We start from the raw sequence: 22,906 nt of genomic DNA, 5'->3' as shown, positions 1-22,906 counted from the left end.
CCTAGGAAGATAGCTCACCCAAGAGCAGACATTTATTGACTGCTTACTATATGTCACAGCTATTCTAGGTCCTTTACATATACAACCTTCTGCCTCTCAAAGGTAATTCACTCCTAAAAATCCCCTCATAGGAAAACTCTCTTAAAATGTAAACAGAATTTATTAATTTTAATGGTTAAATTTCTTTAAAATAGCAAGACATTTCTTTTTATTAATGACTCCATAAGTCTGTCCTCTTATTCTCTTTGTCTTTTGTACCTAATACTCATTAAAACTTGCTGTCAAAAAAACCATACTTATGATACTTAGTGCTTGTGTAGTTTGAACTTTAATGCAAGAAAAAAAGCTTTAATGGAAATAGAACAACTAAGAAGAAATGGGGAAAAAAAGCAGTGCAGGGATCCCTGGGTGGCGCAGCTGTTTGGTGCCTGCCTTTGGCCCAGGGCGTGATCCTGGAGACCCAGGATCGAATCCCACGTCAGGCTCCCAGTGCATGGAGCCTGCTTCTCTCTCTGCCTCTCTCTCTCTCTGTGTGACTATCATAAATAAATAAAATTAAAAAAAAAAATAAAGCAGTGCAAATGGTCTTTCTCAATGTATATATAGGTTGATATCACAGGAGCCATAATGTTCAAGAGTCACTGCTATAAATTAGCAAACCAGAAGCATTTGGAAAGAACTTAATGTACCATTGGTAGACAGTTAACTATGAAGATGAACGACTACATAATGGCTCTTGTTTTGTGCTCATGAGATTTGACAAATTCAAATAGGTCATTAAAAAGGTGAATAAATACCTCGTATGTCAAAATATGATTATTAATAAAATTCCTTGGATAATTTTTATAACTGGTATGAAATGGTATACCTTGGGTTATAACTCTGTTAATACATATTTCCTAGAATACATTTAATCTTTATAAACACTTCATGAAGTAGATGCTATTATTCCATTTTTTATAAGAAACAGAGGCACAAAGAGGTCAAGTAATTTGTGCAAAGTCATACATCTGGTAAGTGGTGAAACTAAGATTAGACCAGGCAGCTAGCTCCAGAGCTGCATTTTTTACCACTACGTTATATGGTTTGTAAAGGTCCTGTAATATTGCTTTGGAGACTTGTTATTTTTTTTCAGAGGTAAGCTATTATACCTATAACTGCTATTATACCTCTCTGTCTTAAGTTTTTCAGTTTAAGGGTTTATTTTGACTGGAATACATTTATTATGATTTAATTATAGACTTAAAAAACCAATCTGTAGTTTTTGCTTTTGTTTCCCCCCCTTACTCTTCTCCTAAAGGACTTTCAGCACTCCAGGATATTGAAACAGGAGTGCAGCATATTTTAGCAGACATGATTGCTAAAGACAAAGACACGCTTGACTTCATTCGGAAATTGTGAGTAACTCTTTTATAGAGTTTTCTGCTTTGTGGACTCATGCTGTTAAGGGTCATATGGTTAGTGCTAATACAGTGTTCATTAAAAACTATTTTTAGACTTTTTTTGGTAGCGGAACTCTTTGCTCAAGCAACAGAACCCTAATATGTAAAACAGATAAAAGTGAAGTTGCTTTAATTGAATTCTAGGCAGGGAGCCTGGAACTCTGCCTGCCCATCCTCCTTCCACTGACGCACCTCAAGGGAGGGCTCTGAGGAACAGTGTAAACAGCATTGAATTACACAATATATGCTAGAGAGATTCATATCCATTTAGAGTGGGTAGAATGCTTTTTAATCATACTGTGATATATATATACTATACATGTATCATAATATCTCATTTCTGGTGTTTATAAGTGATTGAGTTAACTTGAGAATGTTTAATATTAGGTATTGATAAAAGTGCTGACCTCAAAATGAATTTCATCTGATGGAGAGAGCTGCTTATCCATGGTCCATTTACAAGGGATTAAAACTTCATGACCTAGGCCCTGCTTGGGATTTTGGATTTTATGCCTCATTAAAAATATATATTATCTTCAAACCCTATTTAATATATTTTTCAGCTGTGTATCATCAGGGTCGACAGGGTTTTGTCAGCAGTCTGCTCTTACTCTTTCTCCATATACTTGTATGAGGTTTGCAGAGGTAAGGACTGGTGGAGATGAACCAGTTGACTGCCATGACTTGTCAAGGTTTTTGTCAATACAAGGAGAGAAGTTTCCTATTTCCTTAGTAATAGTAACAGTAATTCCTAGTAGGAATGAGTCAAAGGAGGAGAATCACCCATGTTTTAAATGTGTTTTTGTAAGTAATCATACTATTGAAATTTGGTTCAGTTTTCTAAACTGTCACTGGAAGCTGTCCTGCCATATCCTCTTGTTTCTCTTCTTTTTAGCTTTTACTTGGCCCTGACTGCCTAACTCAGTGGTTAGAAAAGGATGATATCTAGACTAGAATTAATTGATCTAGTATCTGTAGTTTTGGTCTCTTAGATAACTGCAGATGGTAGCTGAACTGATATAGGCATTTTATGGGAAGATTGGGTTGATACATATATAGACTGGAGGACCAATGCTAGCACAAATAGGCAGAGTCCTCTTTTGATGGGTTAGTAACATTTTTTTTTTTTTAGTAACATTTTTATAGTTGGACATCATTTAAAAAAAATCTCATTTGGGGGATGACTGCGTGGCTTATCAGTTGAGTGTCTGCCTTTAGCTCAGGTTGTGATCCCAAAGTCCTGCGATCAAGTCCCACATTGGGCTCCTTGTGGGGAGCCTACTTCTCCCTCTGCCTATGTTTCTGCCTCTCTATCTCTGTGTCTGTCATGAATAAATAAATAAAATCTTTAAAAAAATCTCACTTGGTAATAGCCTAAGTTTTTTGCTAACATTATTTCCATATAATGTGTTTCTTTACTAGAACATATATTAATAACTGCTTGCTTTTGAATATTTATCTGAACAGGTGCCAAAATAGGTATATTTGTATCCAATCATCTCTGGCAAAAGTGTCCTCAAAAAAAGTAAATGAGAAAGATGTTGATAAGTTTCTGCTCTACCAGAATTTTTCATGCAACATAAGAAACATCCAGCATCATCAGGTAAATAAGGAAACTCTTGTCCATTCTGATGATAATAATAATGATGATTCTTTGGACTTGCCTACTACTTTACTTATTAAGGAATTAAAGAATTTTAGGGCAACCATTTTTTTTTTCATAAATTCTTACAATATCGTCATATCCTTCCCATTTCACAAATGGGGAACTCAAGACCTAGACAAGTTAGTAAAACTGAGAATTATTAGCAGAGCTGACAATATACCACTTTAGATACCTTGACTTTCTTTCGTATTAGACTTTGCTTCTCAGTGTGCTTGGCTTTGAGCTCAATTCTGGATCTTTTCCATGTGACATACAAATTAGAGATGATCTGAATTAGAATAAAGTATAAGATCACACTTAATTGTATAAATTATAGTTACTACATCTTAGTCCTTTAATAGCATTTTTCAGTTTACTCGTTCTTTTTCCTAATTGGAGTCATATGTTCTATCTATAATGTGGAAAGTGGCTTTTATGTCATAAAGGGGAAAAAAAGGGCAGCCCTGGTGGCTCAGTGGGTTTGGCGCCACCTTTAGTCTAGGGTGTGATCCTGGAGACCCGGGATCGAGTCCCACATCAGGCTCCCTGCATGGAGCCTACTTCTCCCTCTGCCGGTGTCTCTGCATCTCTCTCTCTGTGTGTCTCTATGAATAAATAAATAAAATGTTTAAAAAAAATTAAAAAATAAAGGGGAAAAAAGATTTACGAAGTGAAAATGGAATAGTACTGGCTTTTACATTTACCTATGTAGCTACTTTTACCAGTTTTCTTTATTTCTTTGTATGCTTTTGAGTTACTATCTAGTGTCCTTTCATTTCTGCCTGAAGGACTTCCTGTAACATTTCATATAGGGCTGGTCTACTAGTGACAAACTCTCGGTTTTTGTTTATCGGTAAGGTCTTAATTTCTCCTTGTATTTTAAAATTTATCTTTAATTGTGGTAAAGTACATGTAACAAATATTTAAGTGATAATTTTACCATCCTAACCACTTTTAAATGTACATTTCAGTAATGTTAAGTATATCTGCATTGTTGTGCAATCTCCAAAACTTTTTCTGGGTATAGAATTCTTGGTTGACAGTTTTTTCTTTCAGCACTTTGAATTTATCACCCCATTGTCTTCTGGCATCCATGGTTTGATGAAGAAACAGCTGTTAATCTTACTGAGTCCTTAACAGATGATGAATTACTTCTCTGCTAGGATCCTCTGGGTTTGGGTTTTGACAGTTGGATTATAATGTGTCACCTTGAGTTTATCCTTCTTGGGGTTCATTCTGATTCTTGGATATGTTGATTGTTTTTTATTAAAACTGAGAAATTTAGAGTCATTATTTCTTCAAATATTCTTTCTACCTTTCTCTCTTCTTCTGGGTCTCCTGTTATACATATGTTGGTATACTTGATAATGTCCCCCAGATCTATTTGGCTCTATTTATTTCTTTTTCTGTTTCTGTTTCTTTGTCTGTTTTTTTTTCCTTCTCAAACTGTAAAATCTCAGTTGACCTACCTTCAAGTTTGCTGATTCTTCTGCTTGTTCAAATTAACTATTGAACCTGACTTTCAGTAAATTTTTCATTTTAGTCATTGTAGTTCTCAGCTCAGGATTTCTTTTCTTTTTTTTTTTTTTTTCAGCTCAAGGTTTCTATTTGGTTTATTTTTTTAATTCTCAACTTTTTATTGATACTGTGTTGAGACCACATTCTCCTGATTTCCTTTATGTCTCTGTTATTTCCTTTATTTTTTTTAAAGATGATATTTATTTATTTATTTATTCATGAGAGACAGAGAGAGAGAGACAGGCAGAGACGCAGGCAGAGGGAGAAGCAGGCTCCACGCAGGGAGCCCGACGTGGGACTCGATCCCGGGTCTCCAGGATCAGCCCTGGGCCGAAGGCAGGCGTCAAACCGCTGAGCCACCCAGGGATCCTCTGTTATTTCCTTTAAAGTGGTCTGGAGGGGATCCCTGACATATATATATGTCTATCATGGATAAATAAATAAAATCTTTTAAAAAAATAAAAAATAATGTGGTCTGGTAAGACCAATGTCTGAGTTTCTTCAGGGATAGTTTCTATTAGTTTCTTTTTTCCTGTAGATGGGGCATACTTTCTTATTTCTTTGCATGTCTTGTAATTTTTTTATATTAAAAACTTGACATTTTGAATGTTATAAATTGGCAACACTGAAAAACAGATCCCCTCAGTATTTATTGTTGATGCTGTTGGGATTTTGTTGTTTGTTTAGTGCCTTCTAAACTATTTTTGAAATGATTCTTTGTCATGTGTGACCACTGAGATCTCTAACATTAGGTTGGTGGACAGCTAGTTATTTGACAGAGATTTTCTTAATGTCTAGAGCCAAAAAGAAAAACACATTCTCTGAGTTCTTGCAGATTGACTGTGTGTTGGAGGTACTTCTTCAACATTAGCATAGAAAGATTGTTTACATCTCCCCCTTAGCCTTGGCTTCCTGTTTGCATGGAGCCCATGCAAATGGGTTAGTCAAAGGTGAAAGCTTAAGGTCTTTTCAGAACATATGTCTAGTTCCAGGCATGCACACAGACTCTGAGATTCTCTAATCTGTGCAGGAACTTTAAAAAGACCCTTTCCCTCAAGTGTCTAATATTTAAGCCTTTTTTTCATCTAGGGTTTTTTTTTTTTTTTTTTTTTTTTTTTTTTTTTTTTTGTCTGTGTATTGGTTGCCCTGCCTGTAATCCCTCATCACCTACTGTTATCCCTTACCCCACAACAATGTGACTAATGCATTTGCCTTTAAGTACTTTTTAAACACATGCCACACAGGAAATGGCTTCTGTTCTGGGGCAAAACAAAGGCAAACTCTGGAGTCTATCCTTCAGGGATTCATCAGATCAAAACACACAATCACAAATTTTTTAGAATAAGGCCCATGTTGTTCCCTCTGTTACTAGCAGCCTGTGCTAGGAATGTAGGCTGTGTTATCTTCTTGGCCACTGGTCATCTGCAGAGCAGAGGATGCCAAATGGGTAAGTTAAAAGTGCTCTTTTACAAAATTCTGTGGCCTCTTTTTTCTTTAGATGTTCCCCTGATTGTTGTAAGCTTTTTATTAGGGTCCAGGGATCTGAAAAAGTTGATTCTGACAGTTTTTACCCGTTTGTTACTGTTGTAGAGGGATGAACTTTTGGAGTTTTCTTCTCTTCTCTGTTGTTTTGGTTCTGTCACACCTAAGAGCATCTTTAAAGTGTGCTATTATTCCCTTGCTCTAGTCTGAAACCAGAATGTGGCTTTTACATTATATACACTGTCCTTCTTTATCTTGTTTTTTTTTTTTTTAATTTTTTAAATTTATTTGTTGTTTTTTTTTGTTTTTTGGTTTATTTTTTAAATTTATTTTTTATTGGTGTTCAATTTACTAACATACAGAATAACCCCCAGTGCCCTTCACCCATTCACTCCCACCCCCCACCCTCCTCCCCTTCTACCACCCCTAGTTCGTTTCCCAGAGTTAGCAGTCTTTACGTTCTGTCTCCCTTTTTGATATTTCCCACACATTTCTTCTCCCTTCCCTTATATTCCCTTTCACTATTATTTATATTCCCCAAATGAATGAGAACATATAATGTTTGTCCTTCTCCGACTGACTTACTTCACTCAGCAAATTTATTTGTGATAGTCACAGAGAGAGAGAGAGAGAGAGGCAGAGACAGGCAGAGGGAGAAGCAGCCTCCATGCACCGGGAGGCTGACGTGGGATTCAATCCCGGGTCTCCAGGATCGCGCCCTGAGCCAAAGGCAGGCGCTAAACCGCTGCGCCACCCAGGGATCCCCCTTCTTTATCTTGTTTAATGGTTTTTTTTTTTTTTTAATTTTATTTATTTATGATAGTCACACAGAGAGAGAGAGAGAGGCAGAGACACAGGCAGATGGAGAAGCAGGCTCCATGCACCGGGAGCCCAACGTGGGATTCGATCCCGGGTCTCCAGGATCGCGCCCTGGGCCAAAGGCAGGCGCCAAACCACTGCGCCACCCAGGGATCCCCTGTTTAATGGTTTTTAACTTACAGTCCACATTGATATCAGGACTGCAACCTGTAATTTCTTAGTAGAAATTGATTTCCCCCCTTGTTTTAATCTTAGCGCTGCAGTTACATGAAATGCTTGCCCTTAGTCCTTTTGCCAGAACTTTCCAGTCTTCTTTTGAGTAAATGAAGCTGATTCTGTAGACTAGTAGAGAGTTGGCCAAACTTTTCTGTAGAGGGCCAGAGAATGAATGTCTTAGATTTTCTGAGTCAGGAAGCTTTTGCTGCAGTTACACAATTGCCATTGCAGCACAACAGCAGTAATAGATATTACATAAACAAAGGAGCATGGTTGTGTTTTAATAAAATTCTATATATGCAAACAGATGTTCTACTGGATTTAGCCCATGTACCATACTTAACTGACCCTTGATCTTCTATATTTCTCAAGGAGGGTGTGTGTGTACAGTATTCTCTGAGTTCTAATACATTCTCACTTGTTTCCATTGAGATTGCTACTTGGACAGCTTAGATTAGTAGAATTTTTTTTTCTTCCTTAACTTTCTTAAATATGTTGCTCTGCTGTTGCCTTACTTTGTATGTGGCTTTGGAGAAATCAGATGGCAGTCTAGTTCTGTTCCCTAGGAATACCAAAGATGTGGGTCCCATGCTGTTTTAATCTCTTTATTAAGGTTTTATAGGAAGATGAGGGGGAGAATTGGAATCAAAAGATTACCAGTGTTCTCCAAGTGTGGAAGTCTTCAGTATGACATTTTTAAAATTAATTTTTCCTTCCATCTGCATTTTACTATTAAAAGAGAGAATAATGAAAAAGATTAGAGTGATATTTTCCATCATTTACAACTGTTAATTTTTTGACTTACGGTAATATGCAGACATGAGAAGGTGTTTGTTTGGTGTAGGTAACATGAAGAGTCATCAAGTATCCCACAGATTCTTCTTGGACCCTTATTATATTGGTTCCTACTTAGGGTGTGGAGGTGATATGGCTTTGCCCTTGTTAGTTATAAGAGTTATTTATCTGGTCTAGATGTAATTCCTTTATGTGAGAAATGATTTGCAAAACTTTTCTTCCATGCTATGTTTTCTTTTCACTTTCTTAATGGTATCCTATGATGTGTAATTTTATTGAAGTCCAATCTATTTATTTTTTCTTTTGTTGATTGTGCATGTAGTGTTATGTCTGAGACCTTACCTAACTCATGGTCATGAAGATTTTCTCTTATATTTTCTTCTAAGAATTTTATAGCTTTACTTCTTATGTTAAGGTCTATGACCAACTTTGAATAATTTTTGTGTACGATGATATAAGAAGGAGTCTAGCTTCATTCTTTTGAATATAGCTATCCAGTCATCCCAGTATCTCTTGTTGAAAAGACCTTATTTTTCCTAATGAATTGTCTTGCCATCCTTATTGAGAATCAGTTGATTGTAGGTGTATGGATTATTTCTGAACTCTGAATTTTATTCTGTCCTTATGCCAGTACCACACAATTGTGATTACAGTAGCTTTATAAGTTTTGAAATCAGAAGGTGGGAGTCCATCAATTTTTTTTTTTTCCCTTCAACTTTTTTTTTTTTCTTCTTTTTCATGATTGACTCTGGGTTCCTATATGAATCTTAGAATTAGTTTGTCAATTTCTGCAAAGAAACTAGCTGGGATTTGATAGGAGGGCATTGAATCTGTAAATCAGATGAGGGAGAATTGCCATTTTAGCAATATTAAGCCTTCTGGAACGTGGGATATTTTTCCACTTTTTCCAGTTTCTTTTAACAATGTTTTGTAGTTTTCAGAGTATGCATTTTGTGCTTCCTTTGTTAAATTTATTCCTTTTGGTGCTATGGTAAAGAATGTTTTAAAACATTTATTTTCAGATTACTTATTGCTAATGTGTAGAAATTGATTATCCTGAAATCCTGCTGAACTCTGTATTAGTTCTAATAAGTTTATTACAAATTCCTTATAGAGTTCTTCATATACAAGATCACGCTATATGCAAATAGAGATAGTTTTCTTTCTTTTCAATCTAATGTCTTCTGTTTCATCTAATGTCTTCTGTTTCTTTCTCTTATCTAATTGGCTGAAATCTCCAATGCAAAGTTGAATAGAAGTGACAAGAGGAGACCCTTGTAATTTTAAGTAGAAAGTATCCAGTCTTTCACCCTTAAATATAATAGTATCTGTGGGGTTTTTATATGTGACCTTTATCACATTGAAGAAGTTGTCTTCTGTTCCTAGTGTTTTGAGTGTTTTTGTCATGGACAAAGCTGGAATTTTATCAAATATCCTTTCTGCATCTATTGTGTAAGAAGATTGTGTGATTTTTGTTTTTTATTTTATTGGTATGATGTATCATGTTAATTCATTTTTGGATGTTAAACCAACCTTGCATTCCTGGAATAAATCCCTCTTAATCCTGGTATGTAATCCTTTTTATATATTTATGGATTTGGTTTATTTTTTTATTGAGGATTTTTATATCTATATTCTTAAGAGATAATGGTCTTTTTTTTTTTTCTTGCAATGTTTTTATCTGGTTTTGGTCTCTGAGCAAATAGAGTTTTGGAAGCTTTTTCTTCTGTGTTATATTTTGGAAAAGTTTCTGAAGAATTGGTGTTAATTCTTCTTTAAATGGTTGGTAGAATTACACAGTAAAGCCATCTGGACATTTTCTTGTGGGAAAATTTTAAATTACCAATTCAGTCTTCTTTACTTATTATAGATCTTTTCATATTTTCTGTTTCTATTTTATTGTTTTGGCAGTCCGTCTTTTTAAGGATTTTTCCATTTTATTTAAGGAATGTAATTTGACATAATAGTTTTCATAGTATTCTCTTATGGTCCTTTTTATTTCTATAACTTCCATAGTAATGGCCCCTCTTATTTTTTTATTTTGGTAATTGGAATGCTTCCTCCTTTTTTCTTGGTTTAGTGAAAGGCTTCTCAATTTTGTGATATTTTCAAAGAAACAGTTTTTGGTTTTGCTTGCATTATTTTCTTTTCTTTTTTTTTTCTATTCTCAATTTACCCTCTATTATTTCTGTTATTCTACCTGCTTTAGGTTTGTTTGCTTTTCTTTAAAGGAGTGTTTTTAAGGTATTTTAAGACATTTGCTTGATCTGATTTTAAATATTTCCTTCACTTCTTATCTTTGTTATTTGGGATAAGTTAGTCTTAATAAAATGATTATATAAAGTGAAAATAATACATAATGCACCAGTAGCTTTGAAAATTAAATGAGATAAGTATCTAAAGGGCTGAGATAGACCTCACCATTAGCAAATGCCCAATAAATGGTAACAGTTAGTAGTTATTATTCCACTTGGGAATTTGCACATTTGTATATCTTAGCAATATATTTTCAGAAATATAAAAAGAAAATTTCTTAGCTCCAGATGATCAAAAATCTTCGGTTAATCAACTCTGACATGAGGTTTTTAGATCACCAAAGTCTCTTTCTGTGAATGGCATAGGCTTCATACCTATATTTTATTACAGTTTTTTAAAGTATAAAAAATGATTATTTTTAAATGCATTTTTGTAAATAAATTAATAAGTTGATATAGCTTTATATAGCAATAAATTGAGAGCTATATATAATCTCTCTATTTCACAAATGTTGACTGGTTAAATTGACCATTTACCTATTTAGTGTACCCTCAGTCTTTGCCATATATGTTCGCATTCAGATTCTGGCAATTAACCGTGGAGAAAATTTGAAGATACTGACTGTCAAAGTCAACATTTCTGATGGAGTGAAGAATGAATTCTGCAGGTGGTGCATCCAAAACAGGTCTGTTTATAGATTTTTACAGAATTTCCTTTCTTCCATTTCTAAAATACCATACTGATATGGGAAAATGTCCATTCTGTTAAACAAAAAGCAAACATTGACAAACAATGTAAATGTGTCCTTTTTACATTGAAAATAAAGTATAAATGTTGTGTATGTTTAAATAGAATATATTAAATATTAAAATAAATTATTAATAGTGGTTATCTCTGGGGAGAGGGATTTTAATACTTTTTTGTATCATTCAAATCTTATACAGAATGTTTTATAAAAAATAAAAATAATAAAAACAATGTATAATGGCATATCTAAATGTTTTGACCATTAAGGATAAATGAAATAAGAATATAACTAATCAGATATTACAATGTAAGTCTCTAAACATAGCATATGCAATTTACTTAAAATATTTTGCATATTAAGGATGATTGAAACAAACATTAAGTTTATTGGATATTTCAGAGAATTGTCTAAACTTATGTAACCTTTTATTATCTTTTTTTCCTTTGTTAAGGGAACTTTTAAAATAGCACCACATATTTGTATAGAATTTCTAACTTTCATTTTTAACTTTTCAGTTATGTAAAACATTTCAGTTGGTAGGGCAGATTTGTAGCTGCCATTTGACCAATGAGAAAACTGATGCAAAGGTAAAGAAGCTGGGATCCCTGGGTGGCGCAGCAGTTTAGTGCCTGCCTTTGGCTCAGGGCGCGATCCTGGAGACCCGGGATTGAATCCCACGTCAGGCTCCCGGTGCATGGAGCCTGCTTCTCCCTCTGCCTATGTCTCTGCCTCTCTCTCTCTCTGTGTGACTATCATAAATAAATAAAAAAAAAATTAAAAAAAAATCTATTAAAGGTAAAGAAGCTTGCCTAGCAGTTAGGACATGCAGATTTGTGGTATGCTCCTCATAAGCTAGTTCTCTGTAACCTTAAGTTAGGGAGATTGCTGGGAAAGCTATTTGAAGAGTTGGATGGATTTTTCTTTGAGAGGAATAAGTGCTCTATATTTTGGAAGTTAGCTCTCTCATCCAATATAGTTCTTTCATCAATTCATTGGAAATTCGTTTGCCAAAAACCAATTCCATGAAGGATCAGCTTGCTTAATGAGCACCTAATGCTAACCAAGGACCCATCGAGTGAAGCTACTATTTCAATGTTAATCAGTAGGTAAATTGTATAAGTCAGTTATATTATATCCATTCAGTAGAATTCTGTGCAGCCATCTTGAAGAAGTTGAGATAGAGCTAACTTTGAGATATAAACGTATTCCATTAGGTTAAAAAAACAGTTTATATTTAGTATTTATAGTATAGTCTCTTTAATGGCAAAAAGTTGGTCTATGTATGTGTAAACATTTTTTGAAAAAATGCAGATGATCTATTTCATACCTCTGATGTGAGATTTTAATTTTCTGTTGTGTATTCTTCTCTAGAGTTCTTTTTCCTTTTTAATGAATGCCTATTTCTTTTGTAAACAAATTTCGTTAAAAATAGAAAGGAAACAAATGCCTAAAAGAAACCATAGAATTAAATGATTGTATTAAGAAATTAGATAATTTTAATTTAAAATATGAAATTCTAAGAGGTATTCATAGAAAGAACAAAATCCTAGAAACAGTAATATCTGAGTTTGAATTCCAGTTATATTACTTCTTTCCCTTATGACTGAGCACATAATTTCTTTCTCAGATTCATTATTGTCAAAATGATGAGTAATACCTTTTTCGCAGATTTAAGAGAATTAAATGATATTCCATGTAATTGTGTAGCCTTCAGTGGTATCTGTTAATACAAAGTAGTGGGATTATTATGCAGAACTTCTTTTTAGAAATGTCTTTTATAAATAGATCACAGTAAACTGGAGACAACTTCTATCTTATTTTCTTATGAATGTTCATAATGCTCAGAGTCTGTCCTCAATAATTAAGGAAGTATTAGTTATGCTTTTAAACTGTTATCTTCATACTAAGTAAATGTAAAGGAATGGTTTCATTACAGAGATTTAAATGGTTTTTGTTGGCTCCTCCATATTTTATTTTATTCAGTTCTCCTCCAATTGAATAAATGGTAATATTTTTTGACCTTTACTATAATACTTTATGTTACTATAGTATAGTAATAAAAGTTTCAGTTATGTTCTAGAAGTTTCTCTTTATATAGATAATTGTTTCTTCATTTGTATGGGAACTAAAGAACTGAAACAAGAGCCAACTAAAATACTTTGGGAAACAAAGAACCATTCTCGGAATTGTTTTCATTTTTTAAATACATTTGAATGAAGATACTTCCTCAAATCTTTTCTTCCTTTTCCTCTTCTTTTTTGTCTTACTGTCTTTGTCCCTACTTCTTCCACCTTCCACCTCTCTCATATATTCACCCATTCAGGTTATTTGCTAGATGCTGGGTATCTTCCTATAAACCAGACAAGTATGCTGTTTTTCCTTGATGACAATGTAGTTTAGTGGAGAAGACCTTGAGTAAATGGTTAAGAGTATGCTGAGGTTATAAAGGAGTGCAGGGCAGCCTGGATGGCTCAGTGGTTTAGCGCTGCCTTCCACCCAGGGCATGATACTGGAGACCCTGGATCGAGTCCCATGTCAGGCTCCCTGCCTGGAGCCTGTTTCTCCCTCTGTCTGTGTCTCTGCCTCTCTCTCTGTCTCTCATGAATAAATAAATAAATAAATCTTTAAAATAAATAACTAAATAAATGTTTAAAAAAAAAGAAAGAGTGCAGTGTTTCATACAAGTTTGTAACAGTGGGGAATCCCTGGGTGACTCAGTGGTTTTGCGCCTGCCTTTGGCCCAGGGCATCATCTTGGAGTCCTGGGATCGAGTCACACATCAGGCTTCCCGCATGGAGCCTGCTTCTCCCTCTGCCTGTGTCTCTGCCTCTCTCTCTCTCTCTCTCTCTCTCTCTCTCTCTCTCTCTGTGTGTGTCTCTCATGAATAAATAAATAAAATCTTAAAAAACAAAGTTTGTAACAGGGAACCCTAAGGTAGTCTGTGGTGTGTGCATACGTAGGTCAGAGACAGAAGGAAAGGAGCTGATAGTGACAAGAAACAGGATTGACAAGAAACCCAATCATCCGTAGCTTTCTAGACAGAATAAGGATTTTATTCTTTATCTTAAGGGTAATGAAAAACCAATAACGAGTTTAAACAGAGGATTGTCACGATCAGTTTGCATTTTAAGATCACTCTGGCTGCAGTGTAGGGAATTGTTTGGAAGGAACTCACAGTAGATGTGGGGGCAAGAGGTAAGGTTTAAGGAAGACTATTGAGGCCTCCAAAGGGATTGAGTAGGCAATGTTAAGGATTTCTGTGGTTTTCCTACTAGCAATCGGGAAACTTTGGTTTGGTCTTAAAAGGAATGACTTGCAGCAGATAACAGATACATACATTTAAAAAATCACTCCATTAGGGCCTTCCTGTCTCTACGGACTATCTTCCTAGCATATTGTCCATGACCCAGGATTGTGTTCTCTCCTAACTTGCCAACCTCAATTGCATGGTATATAAGACCTTTAGTGATTTGTCCGCTTCCATATTTTCTAACCCCATCTACCTCCTACTGATTTTGACATTTATGCTTTAGCAGTACTGATCTACTTGAAAGGACTCATCATGTTCTTTCATGCTTCTATGCTATGTGCTATGGTTTCTTACCAGTATGCTTTTTTTTTCTGGGTCTTGTTTGGTAAAGCACAATTCATTTTTTAAAACCCATCTCAAAAAAAAAAAAAAAAAACCCTATCTCAGATATTTCTTCTGGGACATCTTTTCTTGACATTGGGCTCTCCAAATTAATAATAATAACAGCAATACTATTAATATTAATAATGTATGTCTAATTTGTCTCCTACTCCTCCCTAACCCTCATGTCCTCAGGTAAAGGTGACATTAGGGAGTAACCGCGACTTGAGTGGAAGGATATATGTCCTGAAAGCACTTTGATTCAAATTAAAAAACAAAATTTTATTCTACTCAGATAGTAACCTTCTATGGAAAGGACTCAATTAGTTGTTATTATGAAACCTTTGGTGTATCACATTATAATTGCTTCAATGTTTGCCCACTGAATAGTCAATTTCCTACCTGAGATAAGTAAGAAAGATAGATGACAGTGTCCCTAAGGTATATTCGTGGTTTATTTTATTATGATTTGTAAAATAAATATTTTATTAATGGTTTCTACTCAAGAGTCATTGAAGGGCAAGGGCAGAGATGCTGTAGATGGATGGGAACCTGGAAGGGGTTGGACTGAATTTGTCCTTTTTAGCTTGTGTTTTTCTCTTATTGTTCTTTTTTTTTTTTTTCTCTTATTGTTCTTTATCCAATGTCCACTACCATTCAGTTCTCTGACATTTATATCCATCAGCATGTATGCATTGCATAGATAGAGCACTGCAACTTGAGGAGTAGAGTGAGTTCTACTAAGGAATGGCAAGAGTCAAGGGTTAAAACATAGTTTCTCCTTTGCTCAATCTACTTTAACTCTCAGGAAGAGATAAAGGGATAGACAAAGAAGGATACATGTTTGTCTTAGCTTTGCTGCCAAAACAAAATACCATAGACTCAGTCGCTTAAACAATAGAAGTTTATTTTCTACCAGTTCCAGAGGCTGGAAAGTCCAAGATCAAGGAACCAGCTGATTTGTTCCTGGTGAGAACCGTCCTCTTGGCTTGTAGACTGCTGCCATCTCACTATGTCCTTACCTGGCTGGGGGAGGGAGGGACAGAGAGAGGGCAAGCTCTCTGATAATCTTTTCTACAAAGGGCACCAATCCCATCATGATGGCCCTTCCCTCATGACCACATCTAAACCTAATTGCCTCCCAAAGGCTGTATCTCCAAATACCGTCTCACTAGGGGTTAGGGCTTTAACATATTAATTTTAGGGGACATAATTTAGTTCATAGCAGTCATTAGTCATTTTCTGGTGACTTTCTTATATCTTAAGATTTTTGCCATTATTAATAATGTTCTGGAGATTCTTCCTAGAATAAGGAAGGTTTTTTCTCCCTTAAGTTGTATAGGTGACCATGGTTACCAGGTTTTTAAAAATAAGAACTCCAGATGTCATAGTAATAATTTCCAGACATCACAGTCTTTTCTTACAGATTAGGTTACTTTGCCTTCAATAAAGTTTTTCCCCCTTTTCTGCTCCACTTCCTCTCCCCTCTTCCAGGAGCCCTTTCATGGTCTTATTATTGCTACATCGGTTTTAGTGTAGCCTTTTTTTTTTTGCAGGTGGAGACCACGTGGCTTTGCAAGGCCAGAGTTAATGAAGATCTTACATAATTCACTCGATGATTCTTTTAAACGCCTTATTTATCCTCTTCTCTGTAGAGAGTTCAGGTACGTATCCTATCATATGTAATTTTATGTACTGATTATTATTATTATGTATGGTGATAGACACATTTAGACATGAAGTAAATATCTGTTGATTCCTTAACCAATCCGAAGAACTGAGCCAGGATCACAAAGCAATTGTAGTTAAGCCTAGATTTCAAACTGTAAAGGCATTCACATGTGCAGATCACAAAACATAGCTCCTAATTACAATGCACTTTTCAAATCTTGACCAGTTAATGTGTACCCTTCCAGTCCTACAATACCAGTTTTGCAGTTTGACAGCCAAGACAAGCAAGTGGTTTTATTGATGAGAGATTTAGCTTGGGATAATAAACTAAGAAGTTGATGGAGAATTTGGTTGGAAGCAGTTTTTAGAGGTAAGAGAACCAAAACCAGCATAAGGAAATCAGTGGAGCATATGATGAATTTATTACTATGAAGAGAGAAAGCTAATATATATGTTTCTAATTCCAAATGAGAGTTATTTAGGTAAATAATTATCAGCAGTGATGAGCAAATATTAGAGGAGATGATTAAAGCGGCCACGTAAGTGACTAGTAGAAGGACTAAGGGTTACAAAGAAGGACTACAAAAGAGCTGAGTTACAGATTGCAGGTTTTTGTAGAGGAGCAGATGGAAAGAAGGTTGCGGAGGCAAAAACCTCTTCCCTGCTTTTCTAGCCTTTGTCTTTGTAGTCAATCTTCAGACCATCCATTTCCTCATAGATTCCTACCTATGCACTCTAGACTTTCTTCATTCTCTCTTACTTATGGATTTCAGCAAGGGTTACTTGAAAACTGTAGATCTCTATCCATCTCTTCAATCTCACTAAAGTTGATAGCAGCCTTTATAATGTTTGCCTGGACCTGGCCATTGACTTTGGAAATGTTGACAACAGGGACTGAGAAGGTTAGTATTTAAAAAGACACATAGCTTTTTTGACCAGCTTTTTTATCAAAGTCATTCATTCTCTTGATTCATCCTTCATACCTCAGTTGTCCCTTAACAATTTTGTTTCTATTAGAATCCTATCTCATTTCAAGTCTGTGTGAGGTAACAGCTCTTGCTTTTGAGTGCTAAGGAATAGCATTTAAAAATAAGGGGTTTTGTTCATAAGGAAAAAGAGAAAGTTACCTTATTCAAAATTTCATTTCCTTTTGTATATTTTTTCTTTAACTTGTTTATTCTTTCATGTTGCATATAATGACCAGTAGTGCTTTCGACAGTTCTTCATACATTTGGCCTTGAGTAGCTTCACTACCTATGGAATGATTTCATTGAGAGTTAATGTAAACAGTTTGGTGTGGGATTGTTTAAGCCATAATCCTTCTCTGACTTCTGTTGCAGTGGGCAAGCAAGAGCACTTTTCTTCTCTTTTTCTAAAATACCTGTGGTTAAAAAAATATATGTCTTATTTTAGTCTATAAGTCAGTTTTCAGACATTGTCTGCAGATGTGTCTCTTATAAAAATACTCATAATTACTTGAACAGCAATTGAGGGAGAAAACTCCCAATTGATTTTTCTTTAAAGAAGATTACTTCAGGGATCCCTGGGTGGCGCAGCGGTTTAGCGCCTGCCTTTGGCCCAGGGCGCGATCCTGGAGACCCAGGATCGAGTCCCACATCGGGCTCCCAGTGCATGGAGCCTGCTTCTCCCTCTGCCTATGTCTCTGCCTCTCTCTCTCTCTCTCTCTGTGACTATCATAAATAAATAAAAATTAAAAAAAAAATTTTAAAAGAAGATTACTTCAATTCTCTAATTAAAAAGAAATTTGTCCTAATATAGAAAAATTAGAAGAATCAGTAAAACACAAAGGAAAAAACCCGACAAAATTTCACTTCCTAGAGATAATTATTGTTAACCAGACTTTTCCCCGTTCATGTGTGAGTATTTAAAACAACCATACAGACTATATTATTTTGTAAACATTTGATTCAGTTGACCATATATGATGCAGTCTACTTTGGATTTCTTATTTTCAAAACTATCAAGATGATGCATCCATGTATCATTTTTCACACCTACCTTTTTCATCAATCCTGCATTGTCAGCTACCAAGTGCTGCCTATTTTCCCATCCTTTATTATACCTTGAATTTTGCCTCTTCTTGGTCTCTGTGGTTACTGTTTTAGCTCAAGATATCATAATTTCTTGTCTGGATTACTATTCTAGGATCATAGATAATATCTGTCTGTTTGCCATACTATACTTTTCACAATGCCATCCTTAAACTTCCATCTGATTATTTCATTCTCTTCTGCTTAAAATTCTCCAGTGGCTCCTCTTTGTCTCTAGGATTAAATCCAAGCTTTTTAGAAGATCATGCATTGCCTTTTGGGGTCTGATTTCATCTTGGCTCTACAACCTTATAGACATAAGGTATTTTTTTTTTTTTTTTACTTTAGCAGATGAAATTACTTGCTTTCTCTCTCTCTCTCTCTCTCTCTCTCTTTTTAAGGTTTTATTTATTTATTTGAGAGAGATATAGTGAGAGAGCATGAGTGGTAGGGAGGGCAGAGGCAGAGGGAGCCCAATGTGGGGCTTGATCCCAGGATCATGACCCAAACTGAGGGCGGACACTTAACAAACTAGGTCACCCAGGCACCCCCATTTGTTTTTTCTGTAATGAATTGTGAGTCTTTATGTATGGTTCTTCCGTTGCCTGCAACATTTTTTATGCCTTCATTCTATTCTCCCTGCCTTTGTTTGCTTAACTCTATTACTTATTCTTCTTGATTCACCCAAGGAGACATCTCTTTTAGGAAGTTTTGCAGTTTAGCTCTCCCTCCCATATGTTCTCATTAGCATAACACATATCATTGTTTATACTGATCTGATTATTTTTGTTTCTTCCACTCTATAGTCATTTTCAAAGCAGGGATCCTGTCTTTTCAGCTTTGTATCTCACACCAATCATGGTACTTTATATAAGACTGACAACAGATGTTCACTTTATAAAGTTAAAAGTGAAGATTTAGAAATATCTATTGTGTTATTTTTCATGTTGCTTGACTGAATGCAAGGAGGGTGACAACAGTGAAAAAAAGATGAGAGAAAAGCCTTAAGAAACTGACTCAGGACAGAAAAACAGACATTAATTAGCTGTGTGTGCCTTTAGATATGTAGATAATTTGACCTCAGCACTGATATGAAGTGTGCTTTGAATGGTTTTTGTACTGTCAGTTTTCTTGTGGCCATGCATGAATGTCTGTACCTGTTCTAATGGGTCTTCTTATAAAATATTTAAGAATTTCAGGAGAATAGTATGCTAAGAGCTTTTGTTAAGAAGACAAATGGTTTTAAAGAGCACCTTACTTACTGGCTCAGTCAGAATTTTGTGTGACTCTTGATCTCCAAGTCATGAGTTCTAGCCCCACGTTGGGTGTAGGGATTACTTAAATAAATAAATATTTTTTAAAAGAGAAAGAAAGAATGTGAATGGTGTTAAAACTTAGTTTCCTAATACCTTTAAGTCCATTATAGACATATGTTTTTATCCTAGAAAAAGTTTTAAAATCAGATGTTTAATAACTTCTCTGGAGAAAACCTGGGAAATTATGTACATGGCATGGCTCTTGGCCTGGTTACTAATATTCTTGGTCATGTCACATCTCTGAGAATGACAAGGTGGGGCTCAACGTGGGGAATTGAATAGAGTGAGAGAATGACATTGAGATTTGTTATGGGTAAAAGGGTAAAACTAAGTATTGATGGGAAGAGACTACTTAGGATTCAATAATTTATCACTAATTTTGTTTTTATATTTTTAATCAAATCATTAACTTGACTTCCTTTGTGATGTCTAGGCCTTTATATACTCTGTTTCTGTCACATACATAAATATTTATACATATAGATTTTGTATATAAAGAACAGATAGGGAAGGAATGTAAGTATGACAGACTCCTCAGATTTACATCAGAATAGTTTGTGGTTTCATGTATTACTGCAGTTAACAAAAATAGATTCAATATAATTTTATATGTAATATTTTCTTCATTTTGTTACAATAAATACTCCTGTATGGGATGTCACTTTTTAGGAAGAAACTTTGGGTGAATGAAAAACTAAATACTTTTTTCCTTTTATTTATTTATTTATTTATTTTTTATTTCTAAAGAGCCAAACTAACATCAGATGCAGAGAAGGAATCAGTGCTAATGTTTGGACGGAACCTCCGTCAGCTCCTTTTAACAAGCCCTGTTCCAGGGCGCACCTTGATGGGAGTGGATCCTGGCTACAAACATGGTTGCAAATTGGCTATAATTTCTCCTACCAGTAAGCACAACTTTCAGCTCTTCAATTAAAAGTTGTTTGATTGGGGATGCCTGGGTGGTCTCAGTGGTTGAGCATCTGCCTTTGGCTTAGGGCATGATCCAGGGTCTTTAGATCGAGTTCCACATTGGGCTCCCTGCATGGAGCCTGCTTCTCCCTCTGCCTATGTCTCTGCTTTTCTCTCTGTGTCTTTCATGAGTAAATAAATAAAATCTTTAATAAATAAATAAATAAAAATAATAAAAGTTGTTTGGTTGGTCATAAGTTTCACATCATACATATTGTGAGGATTTGGAAATAATGTTAATTATTTCAAGGCTTAGAAAATAGTTTTCTCACATATAGCGATGGGAGAGCCAGAAAGTCAAACTTCTTATTTGTCTTTTTGTTGATAAAAAATCTCCACATATTACTATTATTTATGCCCTTCCCTATGTCACAGAAGAAATGTTGAAACTAGGCTCAGGTTTTAGTAACTATCCCCCATCAACTTGTATTTATTGTAGTGTATTTGTGTATGATGCATTTTAACTCTTTGTTTTTAAAATACCAGACATTTGTATTGTTTTGCCCAGCATTTTTTTCCCCATATTTATTACCTACCCTTTTCTTTGCTCTTCATTTCTTACTGCATTTCTGTATTTACATTTGAGATTATTTTCTCTCTGCCTAACTCTCTAAACTATTACATTTAATGTGGGGTCAGCTGGTGACAAATTGTGTCCTTTTTTGTCTAAAATGATTCTGATTTATCCTCATTTCTGAAGGATATTTTTGCTGGGTATAGAATTCATGATTGGTGTTCTTTTCAGTACTTTAAAGGTGTCATTTCATTTTTTCCCCCCCCTTTGGCTGGTACACTTTTTGTTGAGAGTGAGAACTCAACCAAAAGTCTTATTATTGCACCTTTGAAAGTAATGATATCTTTTTTCCTCAGGTTGCTAAGATTTTCTCTCTTGTTTTTCAGAGGTTTCTTATGATGTACTTAGTTCTGTGTGTGTGTGTGTGTGTGTGTGTGTGTGCGCGCGCGCGCGCGTGCGCGTTTGTGGGGGATTTTAGTACATGAATTCTGCTTGGGTTTGTAGAGCTTCTTGCATTTCTTTCTGGAATTCCAATTAAATATATGTTGGACCTTTCAACTCCCTCTTCTGTTTTTTATTCTTTTGTTTTCTGTTGTTTGTCTTTATGTTAATTAAGCCTCTATTCTGTTATCTCTGATCTGCAATTAAAACTATCCATTGAATTATTTATTTAAATTATTGTGTTTTCAAGTTTTCGAATTTCCATTTGGTATTTATAAGAAATAGATTTCAGTTCTATAGTGAACTTCTTCACTTTAATTTTTTTTTTTTGGCGTTTTATGTTTTCTTATTTTTACCTTATAGTTCTCTTATTTTTTTTAAAGATTTTTCATTTATTTATTCATGAGAGACACAGAGAGACACACAGAGAGAGGCAGAGACACAGGCAGAAGGAGAAGCAGGCCCCATGCAGGGAGACTGACGCGGGACTCGATCCTGGAACCCCAGGACCACACCCTGGGCCGAAGGCAGCGCTAAAATGCCAAGCCACCTGGGCTGCCCATAGTTCTCTTATTTATTATATTTATATTGTTATGTACTATGATTCTATGATACTATGTATTACATATATATCACATATAATATGTAATACTTCTATACTTGTGTTTCTTTTGGTTTAGATTTTTCTTTTGAAAATAACTTTTTCATGTCTAATTCAGTTTTGAACTTGTTATTTCTAGGGTTTTCTAATTCTGATTTACATTATTCTCATTTTCTATTATATTTTTGTAGCTTTAGGTTATAATTTTTCTGTTTTGTGGACACATCTTTCTGTAAGGTCATGCTAGTCTTTTTTAAAATTTCCTTTTTAAAAAATATCCATTCTATATGGAATTAGACTGTAATCTTTTTCTGTGCTTAGGTTTACATAAAATTTGTTTTTCCCAGCTGTTGGTATAGAAGACCAGGTCAGGAAAAGTTTTCTAGCTACATACCTCTGGAGCTATCACTTCTTTTTTCCCCAAATTACTGACATGGGAAGGCACCTTAATATCTACATGAATATAGAGTCTTCTGTCTTCTGGAATCTGCTTTCCTGATGCTTTCTCCCTTTTACCTGGATTTTCTTTTTCCTTTGCCCATGTTATCTCTATCTTTCTCAATAGGGATATGATTCCTAACAGGTTCTCCTCAGTTGGGATTTTTGTCTTAAAAGGAATATTCTGCATGTTAGTTTCAAGAGTTCATAGAGATCAGAGTTTTCCAGTCCTTCTTGCACTCAGTGGGCAGTCTCTCTACTGACCTATAAATTAAGAGTATGTGGAGGTCTTTCCCATATCACAGGAAAGTACCTTTTGATATTTTTTCATCCATGAGATACTTCATTGCTTG

At 35.1% G+C, this 22,906-nt stretch overlaps 1 protein-coding gene across 1 annotated transcript in view; it reads left to right on the top strand.

The window, feature by feature from the left end:
- The window catches only part of SRBD1 (S1 RNA binding domain 1), a 189,737-nt gene that overhangs the window by 36,946 nt on the left and 129,885 nt on the right, over positions 1 to 22,906 (top strand). Inside the window, exons 8-12 of the mRNA XM_072768227.1 lie at positions 1,301 to 1,397; positions 2,910 to 3,045; positions 10,755 to 10,858; positions 16,109 to 16,216; positions 20,338 to 20,495. Of these exons, the coding sequence (XP_072624328.1) occupies positions 1,301 to 1,397; positions 2,910 to 3,045; positions 10,755 to 10,858; positions 16,109 to 16,216; positions 20,338 to 20,495 (603 nt within the window). The remainder of the gene's footprint in view (positions 1 to 1,300; positions 1,398 to 2,909; positions 3,046 to 10,754; positions 10,859 to 16,108; positions 16,217 to 20,337; positions 20,496 to 22,906) is intronic.

This window comes from Canis lupus, chromosome 11 (genome assembly GCF_048164855.1).
Source record: "Canis lupus baileyi chromosome 11, mCanLup2.hap1, whole genome shotgun sequence".
NCBI lineage: Eukaryota > Metazoa > Chordata > Mammalia > Carnivora > Canidae > Canis > Canis lupus.
This window is presented reverse-complemented; position numbering and strand designations above follow the sequence as displayed.